Raw genomic sequence first — 21106 nt, forward strand, 5'->3', positions numbered from 1 at the left:
CAGTTACTGAGCTAATGATTTTATTAGAGATATAGCTATTTATATATATTTTTATAAATAATTTTATATTATATACACTATTTTTAATATATGTGTATATATTTTATATATATATCTAATATCACTATATAGAAAATAAAAGCAGATATATATAAAATAATGTATCTTCTAATATCTAGCTCTCTCTCTACGTGTTTGCAGTTCCATATATTGTCATTCTCGGTCCGTGCAGCTCCTGTGCTGCACGTTCGGTTCGTTCAGATGTTGCAAAAAAAGTGCTTTTCAGTGGGAACCCCCCAGTGCTGGGAGCCGGCTTTGCCGAAACCCAGAAAATGTGATTTTTAAGCTTTGCTGCTTCTCCGAGCAAGGACTGATCATGCGGCGATGAAACTCTGTAATGGAAGAGGCCAAATAATAAATAAATGCATAAACAATAAATAACTAAAGAAATGAAAATAAACGGATTCTGTGATTCAGCTTTTCTCTCTCTCCAGCATCACTGGTTGCTGTTTCTGTTGCTCGTTGTATTTGCTGTTCCCTTCCCTGGGGGAGCTTCTGAGCATCTTCTGTTTCACACAATCATGGAATCCCAGGTTGAAGGGACCCCAAGGATCACCCGGTCCAGCCTTTCTTGGCAAAGCCCGGTTTAGCCAAGTCAGCCCAGCACCCTGTCCAGCTAAATCTTAAATCTCTCCAGTGTTGGGGAACCCCCCACTGCCCTGGGGAGAAAATTCCAATGGCTGATTGTTCTAAATGTGAAAAATTTCCCTCGCGTGTCCCGTCGGAATCTCCCCAGGAGCAACTTGTACCCGTCGCCCCTCTGCTTTTCCGTGTAAAGAGGGAGTTTCTGATAACAGGACATAACCTCTTGTTTCCAGGTTACAGCCTGTGTGATTCCATCACTATCAGATGATATTAGAGAGGGGGGTTCCTAACGGAGCGCTCGAGTTTGGAAATATTCCCTTGTTCCTTTGAGAGATGCTCTGGGGTCTCTCCCGGGGGCACAAGGGGATTTGGGTTTGTGTGGCAGAGAGGAGCAGGAGCAGCTTCTGATGGGATGTGTCAGCACACGGCAGGCACTGCGGGGAAAAGAGTGGTGGGAGGGTTTCATTTCATGAAAGCTTGCTGTTCTTGATGAGGGTTTCATTTAATGAAAGCTTGCTGTTCTTAGTGAGGGTTTCATTTAATGAAAGCTTGCTGTGAAGATGTCCCTGCTCATGGCAGGGCTTGGAACCAGAGGATCTTTAAGGTCCCTTCCAACCCAAACCCTTCTGTGATTCTATGAATTAGGGAGATGATGTAATTTTAATTAAAGTGAATAAAGACCAGAGATGCTGCATCTCAGACCTACTAGGACTTTGCTGTAGAAATGATCATGTGGCAATCTGTGGATGTCATAGTAAGAAAGACAGATGAAAGATTTTTTTTTTTAATCTCATCTCTCTAAAAGGTGAATCAAAAACTAATCCCGCTGTTTATTCTTCTCCCAGTTCTTGAGGGAGGACTTGAATTATCATGACCCGACGGTCAAGCACAGCACCTTCCATGGCGAGGACAAGCTCATCAGCGTGGAGGATCTCTGGAAGGCCTGGAAGACATCGGAAGGTAAGAAGAGACAAGCAAGCGGAAAGATGGTTAGTTCAAGATGTCCCTGCTCATGGCAGGGCTTGGACTGCATGGGCTTTGAGTGCCCCTTCAACCCAAATCATTGTATGATTCTGTGGAAGGGCGTGTTCCACCCCCTTGCCGCAAAAGCGATAAACACTTTGATTTAAACCTTGGCAGCAGCGTGAGAACCTCCCAGGACGAACACGCAGCTCCTGCCTCTGCCGCCTTGCACAGGGGATCCCCAGCTCCCTTTTTGGGGGCACCTTTCAGGATTTCATTGCTCTTGGTGCTTCCCAGCTGTTAATGACGGCATCTGAGTGTGGCCATGAAAGTATATTGTTGTTTCATTTCTCTGCCCCATAAATGTGAGTTAAAATAGAGCCGAATACTGTCCTGTTCCAGGTCCTCCCTCAAACACCCAGTTTCAGCTGGTGTTTTTATGGGGTAATAGCATCCCAAATATTCAATAGAGCCACCTGGGAGTTTCCCTTCAGATCATGTTTTCCTTAGAAGCAATTGGCTGAGCCTGAAAAGCTCCTTCATCTCGTGAGAGGAAGGTAGAACCAAGTCCTGAAGCTGGAGACGTACAGAAGAACATTAGATGTAGAAATCAGGGCGAGCTGTGATCGCAGCCGGTTAACCTGGGACGCGCTGGAGGTTCAGTCGCCGCTGGGAAACTGCCCAGAACTGCCCAGAACTGCCTGGAACTGCCTGGAGCTTTGGGATCCTGGAAGAAGCTCTGAAGTTCGGTGCTGCCCGCGGGTGCCCCGTGCCCGGCTCCTGGAGTGCCGGGTGTCCCGGGTGCTTTGGAAGAGGCACAATTTCACTGCTGCTTCTTTCCTAACCAGAATTTGGGAATTTCTTTTTTTTTTTTTTTTTTTCCTTTATTTTCTGCCTTGGCTGCCCTTGACTCCTGCTCTGAATCTTCTCCTTTGCTCTCAGCCCACTGCTCATCATGTTGCTCTCAAGACCTGGAACATCTTATTTTCTGACACTTCTAATTGCTGCTCTTCACTTACGCTCTTTTCCCTTTCTTCTGAGACCAGATAATCTTATCAACCCCCATCACTTGAAAAACTGGATTTTAGTCTTCTGATCAATTCATAAATGACCAAGTTCTCCACTCCTCGTTCGTGTCCTGTTCAGTTCTACACGACTTTTCTGTCTCAGCCCATACGTTATGCAGGGGTAGGACGCGCTCAATGTTTCCAAAGCGCTGTGTCGACGCAGTTTTAGGTTCTGTTAGTCCCTCGCAGTCCCAGGATGATTAGACAAACACTTGGGCTCAGCCTTGACAAGGTGGTTTGCAAACGCAGGTTGGTTTAGCCAGGACCAGCCTCTGTCCCGCGGACACGAGCAGCCACGTGCTGGAAATTCTCCTCCAAACTCCCTGCCAGCTGGGGCAACGCTGGCGACTTGCTGCCTCCTCTGCTCCAGGAAACCTTGTCCAAGCAATATTTATTCTGTTGGATGGCTGTTTGCAGACGGCTTTGCCTGGAGAGTATTTTAATGTCAGCTGGGAAAGGGTAGAAATCATTAAGGGACGGAGGGAAGCGTCCCGTGACACTCCCCAGGTCCCTTAATTGCTGAGCTGCTTCTGCTCTGTCCCCGCTGCTGACACACACGGGAGCTGCGGGGCCGGGGAGAGCGGCCGCCAATCGAGGGGTTCCTGGGGAGGCTGTGCTTGGAAATTGGGGGAAATCCCAATTTTGGGCCTTGGAACAGGCTGCCCAGGGCAGTGGTGGAGTCACCATCCCTGGAGGGTTGAACAGACGCCAAGATGAGGTTCTCAGGGACACGAGTGGGTGAACCTGCAATCCTGGCCGTAAGTGTCGGCTAAACAGCTGCTTCTGCCCCTTAATTATCCAAAAGTAGAACAGCTGTGATGCTCTCGGGTAGGCGAAGCCCTGGGAGGGGTGGCTGTACCCGTTTGAAGAGGTCGGCCCATCGCGGCAGGGACGCAGCGCGGCTGCCAGCCCGTTTCTCCCCGATTCCTCCCCAAACGAAGAACTCTGCAGATGTAAGGCCAAAAAGAGAGAGAGAGAGAAACCGGGGTCTTGAGAGGATCACGGGTTTCTGGAGGGGCTGCTGTGCGAGGCCGAGGGGCGGCTGGTGGTGTGGGGACACGTGGGACCTCGTGGGACAATCCCTCTGTGGCCAGCGACATTGGTTGTGGGGAATTTTCTTAAGTGCAGTTTGTTGCAATAGGACAAGAGGTAATGGTTTTAAACTAAAGGAGGGAGATTCAGGCTGGACATGAGGAAGGAATTGTTGGCCCTGAGGGTGGTGAGAGCCTGGCCCAGGTTCCCAGAGAGGTGGTGGCTGAACCATCCCTGGAGACATCCCAGGCCAGGCTGGACGGGGCTCTGAGCAACCTGAGCTGGTGCAGATGTCCCTGCTCATGGCAGGGGGGCACTGGGGGAGCTGGGGAGGTCCTTCAACACAAACCATCCTGTGATTCTGTGATTTGCTGTTTTTTTCATTTGCCACCCTGTATGTGACTCATGGTGGCGATGACACCATCTCCAGTCCCGCTCTCCTTCGCTCAGCGCTTGGCTCCCGTCCTGTCCGCTCTGTCATCCTCCCGACGAAGGCGTTTAGCTCGCTGGAGCGAGCTGGGAGATGTTTCTCATATTTGTGGGACAGCTCATTGTTGACATTTAACGAGCGCCACGCAGCTCTGGGCCAGGCAGCGGTGCAGCCTCGGGGCCAGCGGTAAATGGGCCTTTTCTGCCTTGGCTGTTGGAAAGGGACCGATGGATGTTCGGCCAGACGTGTGCGAGGTGTTGAGCATCGGCAGGAGTGACGTCCAGCACCGTGCTCAGGGTTGCTGGAGCCTGGAGAGAATCATTTGGGTTGGAAAAGCCCCTCAAGATCACCGAGTCCAACCGTTCCCCAGCCCTGGCACTGCCCCATGTCCTGAGAGCCTCATGTCCGTCTGTCCAACCCCTCCAGGGATGGTGACTCCAGCACTGCCCTGGGCAGCCTGTTCCAATGCCCCACAGCCCTCTGGGGAAGAAATTGTTCCCCAGGTCCAATGCCACCAGAGCTCAGGCCATGCTAAGCAAGGGCAGAAGTTGATAAGTTAAAGCAGAGCAACCCTCTCTGTGCGCTACGAAAAAAATCTGGTGCAGGATTTGCTTTGCTTTCGTACCACAAAACTGAGTGGCGAAGGCGGTAGCTTTGTTTCCAGAGGTTTCCCTCTCTGGGGCTTTGTGTCAGCACCCAAAACACTCCCCAGACCCACAGGTGAGGTGGTGATGGAGAAGAGTTCACCTGGTTCCCCGGGGCTGCTGCACCCGCAACACCTCCTCCCACACATCACTTCCTTGCGCTGTTTACACCCATTTCTCCATTAGCACTATCTTTTAATTGATGCTCACGTGCCCCCAGGTCTGGCGGAGGGGCTGAGGCTTTCGGAGCGTGTTGCTAGATATATTCACCAAATTCAGTACTTCAGGGCTCTGGGGGTGTGGTGGGGATGAACGCTCTTTGTTGGGAGTTTGGAGACAGCAGCCTCGCTTGGATGGTACAAAACGAGGTGATTTCACTTGCTGCCAGCACTTCGGGTGTCCCCTCCCCACGGACCTTGGCCTCGGGCCATTCTTTTGATGTTGCCAAAGGTGCCAGTGAAGTGTCACCTGCACCAGCACCGTCCGAGGCTGCTCATCAATAGGCACGTGTTTAACTGCAGAGATTTTTCCCTTTGCTGAAGGCGTTAGGACGAGGCGTGTCTGAAGTTCTGCTGTTGTCGCTGGCTTGATGAGTTTAGTTGTTTTGTAAAGATATTAAGGCGCTCGCTGGTTTTCTGCCTCTCCTGCAGTGTACAACTGGACGGTTGACGAGGTGGTTCAGTGGCTCATCACCTACGTGGAGCTGCCGCAGTACGAAGAGACGTTCAGGAAGCTGCAGCTGAGCGGCCACGCCATGCCCAGGTGGGTGTCAGCGCCCCGGCCCCGGCTGCGTCCCAGCAGAAACGGGCTCCGGCGGCTTTCGGCATCGCGTGCGGTTCCTGGGCAGCACAGAGCCGGGTCGCACTCGTGTTTGGAGGCTCCGGCTTGGCCGCGGTCTCTGCACGGAGGGATTAGCTGTACGTGAGGGTGTATCTGCTGGGGTGAGATGAGGGGCTGCAGTCCCAGTCGGGGGGTTGCGAATATTGTCCTTGCTGCTTTGTACGCTTGACTTTACCTGCCTTACACACAGTTCTGGCGCAGCAGGTTGTAAAGCAGCAGGAAAACTGAGAGCAGAAGGATTATCTTGGGTTGCCTTGGCGATACGGGATCCGTTTGAACTTGTAATGCCCTCATTATTTAGATCCAGACAAACCGACTTGTCCTCTGTGAGCTGTTTGCAGGTGTAGGGCTTGAGCTGGTTTAAACTGAGTTTTATTTTAGCAGGGCCTGTATTTAGGGCTCGGACTCACTATTCAGATTTACTCCATTAGGTTTTTTTCACCCATAAAATTATGCAGCTTTTTTAACAACATCGGTATGATCAAAGCCATAGTTCTCTCCCAGAAAGGGGGTTTTATGCCCGAAACATCTGTCCTGTCACGCCGAGCAGCCTTTCCCACCTCTCTGCCTTGGAGAGCTGCTCGTGACCCTGGAGAGGGGCGGCTTGTCCTGCAGCGGCTGTTCTCAGCAGCTTTTGCACACATAAAATTATGCAGCTTTTTTAACAACATCATTATGATCAAAGACATAGTTTGTGGCAGACCGAGAAATTTTTTTAGCAAGCCGATGCATGTGATGCTGGGCTGACCCATCCGCTTGCCTTGTGCATTTTTCAAATACTTAGTAACTCCTCTCTGGTGACAGTGACAGAACCCAGGGAACGGCAGGAAGATGTGCCAGGGAGGGTCAGTTGGGCATGAGGAAAAGGTTCTTCACCCAGAGGTGCTGGACACTGGAACAGGCTCCCCAGGGAGGTGTCCCGGCCCCAACCTGACAGTGTTCAAGAAGAGACTGGACACCGTCCTCAGACCCACGGGGTGACCTGTGGGGTGTCCTGTGCAGGGACAGGGGTTGGGCTCCGTGATCCTGTGGGTCCTTCCAGCTCAGGACATTCCGTGATTGTTCATCACCCTCCGCAAACGAGCGTCTCCGCTTTCCGGGTTCCATCCCAGTAGTGTGTAAGTTCCCAGTTCAGAGGCTGCTGGTTTTGTGTCTCTGCACCCCCCAGCACTGGTAGGTGCTGGTGTTAGTTCACTCCCCCGGATACTCCAGCAAAGGAGATTTGTGGTCCTGGAGAGGAACGCTGGCTTGAGTTGGCCTGAACTCATAACAGGTTTGAAAAAACTCCGTGCAGCTTCTGGGTAAAGGTGATTGTAGCTGCAAAGGGGCCTGTAAACTGGGAAGGAGGGATGAACTGGGGATGAAATAAGGTTTTCGAGGCGGTGCATGGTGTGCCCACATTTCTTCCAAGTGAGAAGTGTGGGCTTGTGGTCTATGAAATAAGATGCCAAAGGCTAGCAGGATAGGTTTGATTAAAAATACATGTATATTAGTGATTGGTAATACACTAAAAGATCAGGTTTTTTAGGAAATCAGTAGCTCAGGTTGTTAGGATTAATGAACAGGCCTGGCCTTGGATTTTCCTGCTCTCTCCAAGTAAAGCCAAAGGCGCTGCTGCTGAACTGTGTCCTGAGATGTCCTGTACCAGACGTGACCTTCTTTCTCCCTGGTAGCTTGAGCGGGCAGCTCTCAGGTCCCGCTCATTGCATTTCCCCTCCACATTACTCCGTTTTGGTCAGTTATTAATCCAGATGGATATGACCACACCTACTTATTTTTTTAAATATACTGCTGTGTTTTTTTCCAGGCTGGCCGTGAACAACGCCACCATGATGGGGAGTGTTCTGAAAATGACAGACCGAAGCCACCGGCAGAAGCTGCAGCTGAAGGCTCTGGACACGGTGCTGTTTGGGCCTCCCCTGCGTAAGTACCAACATCCAGAGTCCTTTGGCCGTTCACCGGGAGCGTCTGTGTCCGGACAGGCTCTGGGGGAGCCAGAGTTCCCTGCGCAGCCTCTCCCGGCGGTATTGTCCCTGCGATAGCTCCCCTGAGACCGGAGCACGTTGCCTTTTGGATTTGTCCCCGCGGGCGTCCTGCCTGCTGGGCGTTGTGTTTCCATCGCTGGCTGTTCCTGGCAGGGCTGGGGACCCGCTGGGGTCTCTGTGTCCGTAGGGTGACACCGTCCGTCTATCCTGCTGGGGTCTCAGTGTCTGTAGGGTGACACGTCCGTCTGTCCTGCCTGAGCGCACGGCAGAGTCTGCAGCTGCTTCGGTGGCTCCGCTGGGGCTGGGGGAGGCGGTTGGGGGACCTGGGGATCCCTGGGGCCGTGTCAGGGACCTGGGGATCCCTGGGGACCTGGGGCTGTGTCATTGGGATCTGAGGCTGTGTCAGGGACCTGGGGATCCCTGGGGCTGTGTCAGGGACCTGGGGATTCCTGGAGACCAGGGGCTGTGTCAGGGGGACCAGGGATCCCTGGGGACCAGAGGCTGTGTCAGGGACCTGGGGATCCCTGGGGACCTGGGGCTGTGTCAGGGGGACCTGGGGATCGCTGGGGCTGTGTCAGGGACCTGGCGATCCCAGGGGCTGTTTCAGGGACCTGGGGATTCCTGGGGCTGTGTCAGTGGGACGTGGGGATCCCTGGGGACCTGGGGCTGTGTCAGTAGGACCTGGGGATCCCTGGGGACCTGGGGCTGTGTCAGTGGGACCAGGGGCTGTGTTAGTGGGACCTGGGGCTGTGTTAGTGGGACCTGGGGATCCCTGGGGACCTGGGGCTGTGTCAGTGGGACCAGGGGCTGTGTTAGTGGGACCTGGGGCTGTGTTAGTGGGACCTGGGGATCCCTGGGGCCGTGTCAGGTTCCTGGGGCTGTGCGGGTGAGTCAGGCTGCAGCTCACCCCGCTCCAGCCGAGGGAAATACAACTCGTGCCAGCTTCCAGGCGCTGGGATGGCTGAAGATAAGGGACCGGGTCCCTTTGATGCTGATCACAGGCTTCTGTGGGCGCGATCTCAAAGCCCTGATGTTTATCTAGGGCTGCTCCGGGTGCTCCTTGCGCATTCGTTCCACCTGGCTCGTGTCTGATGTCTCTCATTAAAGTTACTTGTGTCTCCTTCCCTCTTACTCACGTCTTTCTCGCGGGCGGTGAACAGAAACCCGCCTGGTCAGGGCCCGTTCCTGCTCAGCGTCACACAGACGAGAGGGATTTTTTGGGCAAACTGCGTTGCCTGTACACGATTGGAGCCCTCACCCCGTGCTCCTCTTTCCCTTTTACTCATCTTTATCCCACCTTTGGGAGGTTTACAATTAATGCATTTTGGTACCAGGGTGCAAATGCAATAGTCAGGGTGCAGATTCCGGCCCAGGGCCTCCCGCAGCTTGGGCTGCAGGCAGCGGAGGTTCGCACCACCCAAAACACCATTTTCTGCTGCTTTACGTGTTTTGTTTAAGCACCTGCTGCTGGAGTAGCAGACAGGATTCACCTGTACGCTGCGGGACACGCATCTAATGGAGAAATTCAGGTTTTGGGGCTTTTTCCCAGCCTTCCCTCTCCGGCTGCCCAGCGCTCGGCCAGTGGGAAGGCAATTCCATTACTATTTCATTTTCTTTTTTAAAGTCCAACTGTTAGTCCAGTCTTTTCTTGTTTTCAGCCTGTGTCCAAATTCCCGAGAAAAGGTGCAGTTGAGGCAAATCCTGGGCAAACCGGGGGCGGAGTAAACCAGGTGGGATTTGTGGGGCTTGGCAGAGGTAGAAGCTCCGTGAATCGGAAGCCTCGGTTATACAATCTGATTGTTGAAAAGCGTCTATTCACTCAGGTGCAGTTTGCTTTTTTATTTCTGCTTGGCCTGTGTTACAAGCGAAGGTTTTTGGTTGGCTGCGGTTGCTGCTCACCGGCCGAGTTCCAGCCGGTAACTCGTGTCCTTCTCTTGCCAAGGCTTAAAATTACATCAATTCCCACCGACAACGTCAGGGCTTGGAGGAGGGAGTTGGTGATTCCAGCACTGCCCTGGGCAGCCTGTTCCAATGCCCGACAGCCCTTTGGGGAAGAAATTATCCCAAATTTCCAACCTCGACCTCCCCTGGTGGAAGGTACAAACCTTCTGAGCAGGCAGTATTTGCTATTTTGTAGTGAGCGGAATGGATTTGTCTCCAGTTGTACGGTGAGAAGTTGTTTATCTAAAGCTGTTTCCTTAAGGAATGGCTGGTGGAACAGCGGTTTCCAGCAGGCGTCAGCGGTTGGCGGTGTCGGGAGGTGCTCGGCCGCGGTTCCAGCGATGGGGTCGGTGGTTTCAGATCCACTCTGGTTCTTCCCATGTGGCCGGTGGAGCCGAGCTCCTGCCCTCGCTGTGCGCACAGGGGATGAGGCGCACAGGGCTTCATCTTGTCTCGTAAGGGTTTTTCTTCTCTCTTGAAGTTGCTTCTTATTCACCGCAGGTATAAAAGCGTTAAAATGGGAGGTTCATCCTCCCCCTCTGCTCTGCCCTGGGGAGGCCCCGTCTGCAGAACTGGGCCCAGTGCTGGGCTCCGCAGTTCAAGAAGGACAAGGAGTCACCCCCAGAGCGAGGCACAATACAGACGTCAATTAAAATTACAGAGTCACGGAATCCCCCCAGCACAGCCAGGGAACAACACGGGTCAGAAGGGACGTCCGGAGCTCCCCCAGGTCCAACTCCTGCGCCAAGCGGCTCTGATCAGATCAGGTCGCCCGGGAGGAGACCCCACAACCGCTCCTACAGTCGTTACTTTTCCAGTGCTGGGCTCCCCGGTTCAAGAAGGACCAGGAATCACTGGAGAGAGTCCAGGGAGGGACACAGAGATGCTGAGGGGTCTGGAGCATCTTTGTGCCGAGGAAAGGCTGAGAGAGCTGGGGCTGCTGAGCTGGAGAAGAGAAGCTGAGAGGGATCTGATCAATGGGCTCAATATCTCAGGGTGGGTGTCAGAGGATGGAGCAGACTCTGTTCAGTGGTGCCCAACGCCAGGGTGAGGGGCAACGGGCACAGACTGGAACACGGGAGGCTCCATGTGAACATGGGGAGAAACTTCTTTGCTGGGAGGTGCCAGAGCCTGGACCAGGCTGCCCAGAGCGGCTGTGGAGTCTCCTTCTCTGAGACATTCAAACCTTCTGGACCGACCTGTGTGATCCGCTCTGGTGACCCTGTGTGATCCGCTCGGTGACCCTGTGTGATCCGCTCAGTGACCCTGTGGTCCCCCGGGGTCTGTTCCCCATGTGAGGCTCCAGACGCGTCATTTCTTCCTTCAAACAGGTCCGCCTACTGCGGCTTTGTCATTAATCCCCGTGCAAAGGAGTCTGGTAAAATAAAATACAGCCTAAGCATGGTGAAGCAGTTACTTCGTCTGCGTCCCTCTGGAGTCCTGTTCCTGTGCTTCAGGAATTTATCGAAAATACCACAACCTCAGGTGAAACAGGAGAGGGGAATTTAAGAAAACAAGCTGTAAAATCCAAAACAATTGGTATTTTTGGCGAACAGTGAGTTTAAATTTCTGTTCTTTCTAACTCCCAAGTGATGGAGACTTAGCTGTGGTGTCTCCTCCGGCGGTTCCTCACCCCCGGCACCTCTTAGAAAGTTCCTGTCCCCGGGGTGCGTGCGGCACAGACTGTGACGTGGCTCCAGAAACGCTCCCAAAATACATCAGTTATTCGCTCTCCTTGCTGCACCTTCCGATACAACCGCCCTGTTTCCCTTTGTTACATCAAAAGCCTATTTGACAAGTACTTTGAGGTCAGTTGAATCATTATTTGTTTAAAGCAATAGAATGTCTTAACCAAATACCAGATTAATTTATCGCTGCGAGGTTTGCCATCCACTTTAAATATTTACAGCTAACTGGATTGTGTTTGGATTACAGAGGGAAAAGCAGCTCTGTCCCGTTAGTAGAGTCTGTTAGCGTTATCGTATCCTTAGCATTTTCATATTGTTAGTGTTATCGTATCCTTAGCGTTTTTATATTGTTAGCATTATCGTATCCTTAGCGTTTTCATATTGTTAGTGTTATCATATTGTTAGCGTTTTCATACTGTTTTCTTCAGCAGCAGGTGGTCAATAAGCCGGGGCGGTAGGTTTGGGTTTTCCTTGAGGAGTGATGGCTCTGAACCCGAAAATCCAGGGAGGGGACAACAGAGGGACCCCACAACTCTTGCGGGGTGAAAATCAGCACTTTATAAAATCGCTTTACATTGTTATCTTGTGGGTCTGCCGGCAAACCAAGAGTGTTGAGAACCCAAGGAAGGACTGGAGCTCAATACAGATTGCAGGCGCCATCAGGGAGATGTGTTGGGCTGTCGGCTGGGTTTGGTTTTTGTTGGAATGGAGGAATTTTGGTGTAACCCCATGTGTGTGGTTTCTGATATCACAACTTGTGTAAACAACCAGTATAGAATTTGCCGAGTATCTCTACTTTATTTTAGCAATGCTTCTGTAAGTTGCTGTAAAACCGCTGATTTTCTAATAATCCGTCCTGGTTCTATTCCCCAAGTAAAACTTTGTGAAACGTTTTGTTTAGGAACTGCGGCTTTGAATTTGTGTCTCTCAGTCGGACTCTTTAGCTCATGACACCTGAGGCTGCTGTTAAGTTTTACTATTATACAGCTTTTTACCTTCTTTAAAACATCGAACCAGGCAGCGCTGCAACCCTGACGTGATGTTAATCTTGTGTAACAACTGCTGTCTTGGGTAAAATTATATCACAGAACCATAGAATAGTTTGGGTTGGAGGGACCGTCCCAGTCCATCCCCCGCCACGAGCAGGGACATCTTCACCCAGCTCGCGTCTGGTTTATGTCCGTTCTTCCTTCTTTCCCCAAAAAATAAAAGGAAAAAAGGTATAGAAATGGGTTTTCCTTGGCGTACGTTGCTTTTTCCTGCAGTTCTGCAGCGTAAGGTTCCAAGGAGTGAGATTTGCCGGAGCAGCCGGGGCCCCGTGCGAGCAGAACGGGCTGTGCCGGCCCCGCCGTGGTGAGATGGACCGTGATTGAAACGGCAATAAACCGGACAATAAACCTGAGCTGGGGCTGTAAAACCTGCGCTCTGGAAAAGATACCTGAACTTACACACAGTTCTGGCGCAGCAGGTTGTAAAGCAGCAGGAAAACTGAGAGCAGAAGGATTATCTTGGGTTGCCTTGGCGATACAGGATCCATTTGAACTTGTAATGCCCTCATTATTTAGATCCAGACAAACCGACTTGTCCTCTGTGAGCTGTTTGCAGGTGTAGGGCTTGAGCCGGTTTAAACTGAGTTTTATTTTAGCAGGGCCTGTATTTAGGGCTCGGACTCACTATTCAGATTTACTCCATTAGGTTTTTTTCACCCATAAAATTATGCAGCTTTTTAAACAACATCGGTATGACCCAAGCCATAGTTCTCTCCCAGAAAAGGGGTTTTATGCCCGAAACATCTGTCCTGTCACGCCGAGCAGCCTTTCCCACCTCTCTGCCTTGGAGAGCTGCTCGCCAGCCTTGCCCTGCAGCGGCTGTTCTCGGCAGCGTTTGCACACAGCAGCAATGCAATCATGGAATCACTTTGGTTGGAAGAGACCCTGAACATCATCGAGTCCAACCGTAACCTACATCCAGCCCTACCCCATGTCCCCGAGTACACAGCTATACATCTTTTAAACCCCTCTGGGGATGGTGACTCCAGTGCTTCCCAATAGTTCATCCGCTTCCTCCTGCTGATGAATCTTGCAGGATTTTTGGTGATTTACACAGTTCCCATGTCTTTTACTGACCGGGACACTGGCAGTGCCTGTCTGACCCTCGTGGTCATGTGTGGAGTGGTGTGTGCTGTGTAGATCCAACCAAGGGCGACCCCCGCACCCAGGGGCTTTCACACAATCCTTTTGCTTGGAAAAGCCCCTCAAGCTCATGGAGTCCAACCATAACCCACCCCTGGCACTGCCCCATGTCCTGAGAACCTCATGTCCGTCTGTCCAACCCCTCCAGGGATGGTGACTCCAGCACTGCCCTGGGCAGCCTGTTCCAATGCCCCACAGCCCTTTGGGGAAGAAATTGTTCCCCAGATCCAACCTCAACCTCCCCTGGCGCAACCTGAGGCCGTTTCCTCTGGTCCTGGCGCTTGTTCCTGGGGAGCAGAGCCCGACCCCCCTGGCTCCAAGCTCCTTTCAGGCAGGTCAGAGATCAGAAGGTCTCCCCTCAGCTCCTGTTCTCCAGCTGAACCCCCAGCTCCCTCAGCCGCTCCCGTCACACTTGTGTGCGGCACACGGACTGCACAGGGTGTTGGGAAGAGAATTTCGGGTTTGTCTCTGTCAGGCTGGGAACACGCAGCACATGGACCCGCTCGCACGTGAGTGCATCGCTCCACTGCCCCCGCACCTCCCCGTCTGTGCAGCAGTAACTGGGATTTGACCAAATTCTATCAGGTGTGTTGTCTCTGGAAGGAAAAAGAGGCATTGATTGAGCCTGGGGGACGTGTTGCGTCCAGCGGTTGTGTCAGTGTTACTGTGGAATGGCCGGGGCACTGCTGATGCCCGTCCTTGCACTGTCCTCCTTGCGTGGCTGTCCTTGCACTCTCGTCCTTGCACTCTCATCCTTGCACACTTGTCCTTGCACAGTCATCCTTGTACACTCATTCTTGCATGGCTGCCCTTGCACACTCATCCTTGCACTCTCATCCTCGCACACTCGTCCTTGCACACCTGTCCTCGCACACCCATCCTTGCACACCTGTCCTCGCACACCCGTCCTTGCACACCTGTCCTCGCACACTCGTCCTTGCACGCTGCTCGGCACATGAGTGAGCACCTCGCCCTGCGCACCCCCTGCCTCTGACAGGACCCTCCAAGGTTTTCACTAAAACACCATTTCAGCTGTTTTGAAACTACAACCATTCATTTGCCAAGTTGCAGGCACCGCTATGAGCAATTTCAGTAATATGGGGGGGTTGGTGTGTTTTGGGGGTTGGCACTGTGTGCAGTGAAACACAGCATGTGTGAAAGGGCCTTCGTGAAACACCGCGTCGCGGCTGGCAACGTGCTTCATGCTGCTCGTTTTTGAGTAATCTAATAGCACTGAGAGCTACATTTGGGGAAAAATAATTAGTAGGTTGTGGCAAATGCCAGATTTTTTTTTTTGGTGAAGTTTAGTACAAAATGTAAGAGCTGAACTTTTTCTTTTGTCCTTGTTCCCCCTCCTGTTCAGAATCATGGAATAGTTTGTGTTGGAGGGCCCTCCCCAGCCCCCCAGTGCCCCCCCTGCCATGGGCAGGGACATCTGCACCAGCTCAGGTTGCTCAGAGCCCCGTCCAGCCTGGCCTGGGATGTCTCCAGGGATGGTTCAGCCACCACCTCTCTGGGAACCTGGGACAGGCTCTCACCACCCTCAGGGGCAACAATTTCCTCCTCATGTCCCACCTGAATCTCCTTCCTTCAGTTTAAAACCATTTACCTTCCCGAAGCGCAGAACATCATCCTGTCCGCTCTGAAGGCGACGCGCTCGGCACTGCAGGCTGAACCTGGAATATCCCCAGAGCTTCCACAGCACAGGAAAGCATGTGAACAGTGGTTAGAATAGTTCGGTTTCAGCTTAATTGGATTTTTATTTACTGTTTTTTGAGTCACGCAGAGGCAGTGACGGAGGTGTTGCAGCTGGCACTGTTTGCGGTCAGTGGGAAGACACACGGTCCTTGCTCCAAGCCCCCAAATTCCTCCCCTGGCCCGGGGAGCCCGTCACTTCTCTTTGGAGAAGAGCTGCAGAGAAAAGCCAGATTGGCTGAATTCAGCCTTTGTTACAAGACATTTCTTCTCAGGAATGAAGACTTGAATTCTTCTGGTCAACATTTGCCATAGTGAAGGGCGCTGTGTGTTGGGGAGCACAGCGGGGAGCGGCAGCCGTGGAGGAAACCGTAACAGAGGGAGACGCTGTAAGAGCTGTGGGTGGGTGCGTGGAAAACAAACCGTCTGAACAAGTCAGCCCGGCAGTCTTCTCAAAACACCAGATAAAAGGGATTTGAAATCACGTATCTGCAGCAACGGGCCAGGGTCCGCTCGGTAGGAAGAGGATGTTGTGATAATCCATCCAGGATGGGAAACGGGGCCGGTATTAATCTTGTTTAGATCTTTAGTGTTGAACTCACGAGTGGACGTTTTCCAAGAATGCTTGAGCTCTTCCGTGGTGCTTCAGATGATGGATCACGCATTGGTGTTCGTGGAGATAAGGGCAGATGGTGCTTGGGCATCTGCTGCACCTTTGGAGAGAGGTCTTGTCCCTCTGTCCCCGCAGGGAAGTCTCTCTGTTGTGGCCAGATCCTCTTTAAGGTCCCTTCCCACGCAAACCCTTGTGTGATTCCATTATTCCAGTGTTTGAGCAGCTGAGCGCGGCCCGTGCTGCTGGGAATTGCGCGTTTCCCTCTGGTGCCCACAGGTCTTGGTAGGAAATGGGTGCACCCAGGAGCAAACCTGTAGTATGGGCAGCGAGGAGCAGCCGGTGCTGTGTGAAGTGCAAGGTTGTGCCTGGGGGTTTGCAACGAGCGGGGTCACGGAATCACAGACGGTTTGGGTTGAAGGACCTTCCCAGCCCCCCAGTGCCCCCCCTGCCATGAGCAGGGACATCTGCACCAGCTCAGGTTGCTCAGAGCCCCGTCCAGCCTGGCCTGGGATGTCTCCAGGGGTGGTTCAGCCACCACCTCTCTGGGTACCTGGGCCAGGCTCTCGCCACCCTCGGGGCAACAATTCCTTCTAGTCTGAATTCGTCCTCCTTTAGTTTATTTAAAACCAGCAGATACTGAAGGTTTACTCGCAGATAACTTGACTAAGCTGCTCTTTCTCATTTTCAGCCTCTCAGTACATACTTGTTTGAGGACTTGCTAGTTAGGAAACAGTAAAAAAATTCTGCTCGAATCATGTTTTTGGTTTTTGTTTAGCACTTAAACCCCCACTTATTCACTTCCCTTCTCTCACACTCATCCACATGGTTTTTAAGTCAGCGTTTCAATAACTGCTGAAAAAGGGGTTTCCACACGAGTTGTTGTTCCGATGGGAAGTTTCGCAGCTGGACAATTCCACACTTGACCTGCCCCATCACTCCGATCACACTCATGTTTTTAACGTTATTTTCTTGGCTCCTGCAGCCTTGTGTCCAGTGTTACCTGCACTGCCCTGAGGAGCAGCAGCTCTCCAGGGCTGCCCATGGAGGCTCTCCCGTGGCATGTGCTGCCAGGATAATTGTGTCTATTAAGATTTGGAATTCCGTTTTCTTTTTATTTAGTTATCTATAAATTTATTTTTTTGGTTGGGGGTTTTTTTTCCTTTCTTCTTTCTTCTTTCTTCTTTCTTCTTTCTTCTTTCCTCTTTCTTCTTTCCTTTCTTCTTTCCTCTTTCTTCTTTCTTCTTCCTTCTTTCTTCTTTCTTCTTCCTTTTTCCTTTTTTCCTTTTCCTTTTTTCCTCCTTCTTCCGTCTTCTTTCTTCTTCTTTCTTCTTCCTCCTTTCTTCTTTCTTCCTTCCTCCTCCCTCCTCCTTATTTTTCCTTCTTTTTGCTTTCTTCTTTCTCTCTTCCCCATTCAAACTGAATAAATATTGTCAAGCCCCCTTTTGGTTTTCCTCCCTTAACTATCGATGCAGCCCTTTGTGACCCCCAGGCCACGGTCTCTTCTGTCCCCTAATGTCCATTCCTGGCTTGGTGAGTCCCCGCAGCCAATGGCCGTGTCCCCAGCTCAGCCGATGGCTGTGTCCCTGGTTCAGCTGATGGCCGTGTCCCCAGCTCAGCTGATGGCTGTGTCCCTGGTTCAGCTGATGGCTGTGTCCCCAGCTCAGCCGATGGCCGTGTCCCTGGTTCAGCCGATGGCCGTGTCCCCAGCTCAGCCAATGGCCGTGTCCCCGGTTCAGCCGATGGCCATGTCCCCAGCTCAGCCGATGGCTGTGTCCACGGTTCAGCTGATGGCTGTGTCCCCAGCTCAGCTGATGGCCGTGTCCCCGGTTCAGCCGATGGCCGTGTCCCCAGCTCAGCCAATGGCCGTGTCCCCGGTTCAGCCGATGGCCATGTCCCCAGCTCAGCCGATGGCTGTGTCCACGGTTCAGCTGATGGCTGTGTCCCCAGCTCAGCTGATGGCCGTGTCCCCGGTTCAGCCGATGGCCGTGTCCCCAGCTCAGCCAATGGCCGTGTCCCCGGTTCAGCCGATGGCCATGTCCCCAGCTCAGCCGATGGCCATGTCCCTCGTTCAGCCGATGGCTGTGTCCCCAGCTCAGCCGATGGCCGTGTCCCCGGTTCAGCCGATGGCTGTGTCCCCAGCTCAGCCGATGGCTGTGTCCCCAGCTCAGCCAATGGCCGTGTCCCCGGTTCAGCTGATGGCCGTGTCCCCAGCTCAGCCGATGGCCGTGTCCCCGGCTCAGTGGTGTCTCTGGTCCCTTTTGCCCCCTCACGTCCATTCGTGGCTCGGTGGGCACCGTGGAGCCGGTCCCCGTGACCCCAGCTCAGCGCTGTCTCCGCTCTCTTGCAGTGACGCGGCACAACCACCTGAAGGACTTCATGCTGGTGGTGTCCATCGTCATCGGCGTGGGCGGCTGCTGGTTCGCCTACATCCAGAACCGCTACTCCAAGGAGCACATGAAGAAGATGATGAAGGACCTGGAGGGGCTTCACCGGGCGGAGCAGTCGCTCCACGACCTGCAGGAGAGGTGGGTTCGCGTCCAGCCTCGGTCGTTCTGCAACGTTCCGCTTCATTTACCCTTCAGGGAAGAGTTTCCTTTTTCCAGTTCTGCTCTGGTTGTCATTGCTGGCTCTAAAAAAGAGTTTCTGAATTTTGGGGAGGTCTTGGCTCTGTTCAGCAGCTGCTGTTGGCGTCAGAGCTCAGAACTTCGCTGCCTCGAGGAGCAAAACATCCCGCTGAGCACAAGGGCTGGAATTGCTCCTTCTGCACTCGCTCCTCCTTCTGAGTGCGTTGACTTATTTCTGTAGGTGCTTTATATTGATTTTCCACATCTAATTATATCGGAGCAGTGAGACATACAGTGGTTTCTACTCCCAGCTTCACACTGAGACTGTATTGGGATCCCGACCTCCCGAAACGACAAAAATCTGGTACCCTGAGGGGACGAAGAGCCTCTTAAAGGAGTGAGGTGATCCAGCTTGCGTAGGATTTGTCGTCCAGGCTCATCAGGTTGTTCCACTGCGGCTTTTGACAGGGAAAAAGCACGTTGAGACAGTGGAAACCATCAGAGGAATCACGACCCTCTCGAATTCTGGAGCTGTGTGCAGCAGTCCGTGCTGCCCAGCCTGCACGGCAACACCGAAATCCTGGGAAGAACGAAAAAAAAATGGTTTAGGAGTAATTCCATGTGAATGGTTGAACTGCAAGCACTTGGGCAAAATCCTGCGGCTTCAGGAATGTGACCTCTGCTCACAGAACAGTTTGTGATGGTTCCAGCACAATGAACGATCTGCGAAAGAGGCCGGAGTCGTCGGGGAGAGCAAAGAGCATTCGAGGCTGTTGGTGACAAACCCAACAGCGTTTTTGGCAATAAGATTTTTTAAGGGGAGCTTTAGCAAATAACAGAGCATGGTAGTCTTGGGCTGTGACTGGTTTTCATTAGTTTTAAGTGCAATTTTGGAGGATAAACCTTAATTTTGCTGCGTCCCTGTGGCTTCTCCGGCAGTGGAGCCGGGCCCTGGGTACGTGTGTCACCTCTCTCGGGTGGTGACCGGCGACCTGTGCCAGCACCGGGATCCCGAGGACGTTGATCTGCCGCGGAGATCTGTGCTACAGGGGCTCACAGGACGTACCTGTGAGGCCGCAGCTGGTTTCTTGCCCTCAGGGAATTGTTCTGAATGTGAGCGTTGCTCGAAAGCCTCGGTTGGTGTTTGCGCGGAGGGCGAACACTTGAGAGAGTCCCGAGGTGATGGTGCCAAACTGGGCAGGCGCCCCTGGCAGCGGTGTGGGTATGTGACCTGCTTTCTTGTTGGCATAGAGATGGAATTAATCGCGTTTCCCCTCCGCGGGCCGGCTCCAGGCCACAGCTGGTTCCGCAGAGCTTTGGGGAATTTTACGTTACAGGTTGGAAATGCCCCAAAGAAAATGATTGGGTTTTGTTCTACAGCCAGGACGCAGGGATTCCTCCCCAGTGTCCATCCCCTGAGCCGTGTCCGGGGCACGGGGGCTCTGCCAGTGTCACGGAGGAGCAGGTGACACCAGAGGTCCCAACGCCGGCCAGGGGAGCGACCTTGGGCTCTGCTGCCGAGGGCAGAGCCACGTAAACAAGTGGATGTGTCTGCAACGTTCCACTAATGCTCTAAAGCCAGGTGGGAAGAAACACAAAACCCCGGGTACTAAGCTCTGGTCTTAACCCGGAGCAGCGTGTCCTCTGCGGAGGACGCTGAGCTGGAGCTCCAGGACTGGGAGGAGAATTCCTGGCACTTGTGGGGCCTCTTGGCAGAGGTTTGGTCTCATTCTCCCTCGAAGGAGCGAATGCGCCCTCGCCGCTGCATCCCTGCACCCCAGCAAGGTCCAGCCGTGGTCCTCGGCCACCGGAGAAATGGCCAGAGCTTCCAACAGCCCTTCCCGGGGACTCGTTCTGCTGGAGCCCAGGGAACGGCAGGAAGATGTGCCAGGGAGGGTCAGTTGGACATGAGGAAAAGGTTCTTCACCCAGAGGTGCTGGACACTGGAACAGGCTCCCCAGGGAGGTGTCCCGGCCCCAACCTGACAGTGTTCAAGAAGAGACTGGACACCGTCCTCAGACCCACGGGGTGACCTGTGGGGTGTCCTGTGCAGGGACAGGAGTTGGGCTCCATGATCCTGTGGGTCCCTCCAGCTCAGGACACTCTGTGGTTCTGTTAGTTCTTCTCTGGGCTGGCAGTGACCTCCTGGCCTGGCCGGTTGAACCCAGCGCTGAGCAGCCCTTGGGAAGGCGTGTGGTGCCCTTCCAGTTGCCTCCCAGCTGCCATTTGGTGAACAGCTGATACTCTCTTGAAGAGCAGAGAAGGGAATATGGATACGAAACCCCATTTTTTGTTCATCTTCAAAGTACCTTTTGAGAACATCCTTCAACGGTGACCCTTTCCAGTCAGTTAAATGACCCATCGAGATCGAAAAGTTCATGTCTTGATACATCCTACTGATGATTGATGATCTACTGGTTATATTGACGATCTACTGGTTATATTGACGATCTGCTGGTTGTATGGAAGATCTGCTGGTTGTATGGACAATCTGCTGGTTGTATTGAAGATCTATTGGTTGTATGGAAGATCTCCTGGTTGTATGGAAGATCTGGTTATATGGACAATCTACTGGTTGTATGGACAATCTACTGGTTGTATTGAAGATCTACTGGTTGTATGGATGATCCGCTGTTTGTATGGGTGATCTGCTGGTTGTATTCAAGATCTGCTGGTTGTATGGACAATCTACTGGTTGTGTTGAAGATCTACTGGTTGTATTGATGATCTGCTGGTTGTATGGAAGATCTCCTGGTTGTATGGACAATCTACTGGTTGTATGGACAATCTACTGGTTGTATTGATGA

The 21106-nt window shown here is 52.7% G+C and overlaps 1 protein-coding gene across 9 annotated transcripts in view; it reads left to right on the forward strand.

Moving 5' to 3' along the window:
* STIM1 (stromal interaction molecule 1) overlaps positions 1 to 21106 on the forward strand; it is a 91457-nt gene that overhangs the window by 42737 nt on the left and 27614 nt on the right. For all 9 annotated transcript variants that reach the window (XM_065627053.1, XM_065627051.1, XM_065627050.1 and 6 more), the window contains 4 exons: positions 1491 to 1605; positions 5432 to 5543; positions 7429 to 7544; positions 18083 to 18260. In XM_065627053.1, the coding sequence (XP_065483125.1) occupies positions 1491 to 1605; positions 5432 to 5543; positions 7429 to 7544; positions 18083 to 18260 (521 nt within the window). The remainder of the gene's footprint in view (positions 1 to 1490; positions 1606 to 5431; positions 5544 to 7428; positions 7545 to 18082; positions 18261 to 21106) is intronic.

This window comes from Caloenas nicobarica, chromosome 1, assembly GCF_036013445.1.
Source record: "Caloenas nicobarica isolate bCalNic1 chromosome 1, bCalNic1.hap1, whole genome shotgun sequence".
Taxonomy (NCBI): Eukaryota; Metazoa; Chordata; class Aves; order Columbiformes; family Columbidae; genus Caloenas; species Caloenas nicobarica.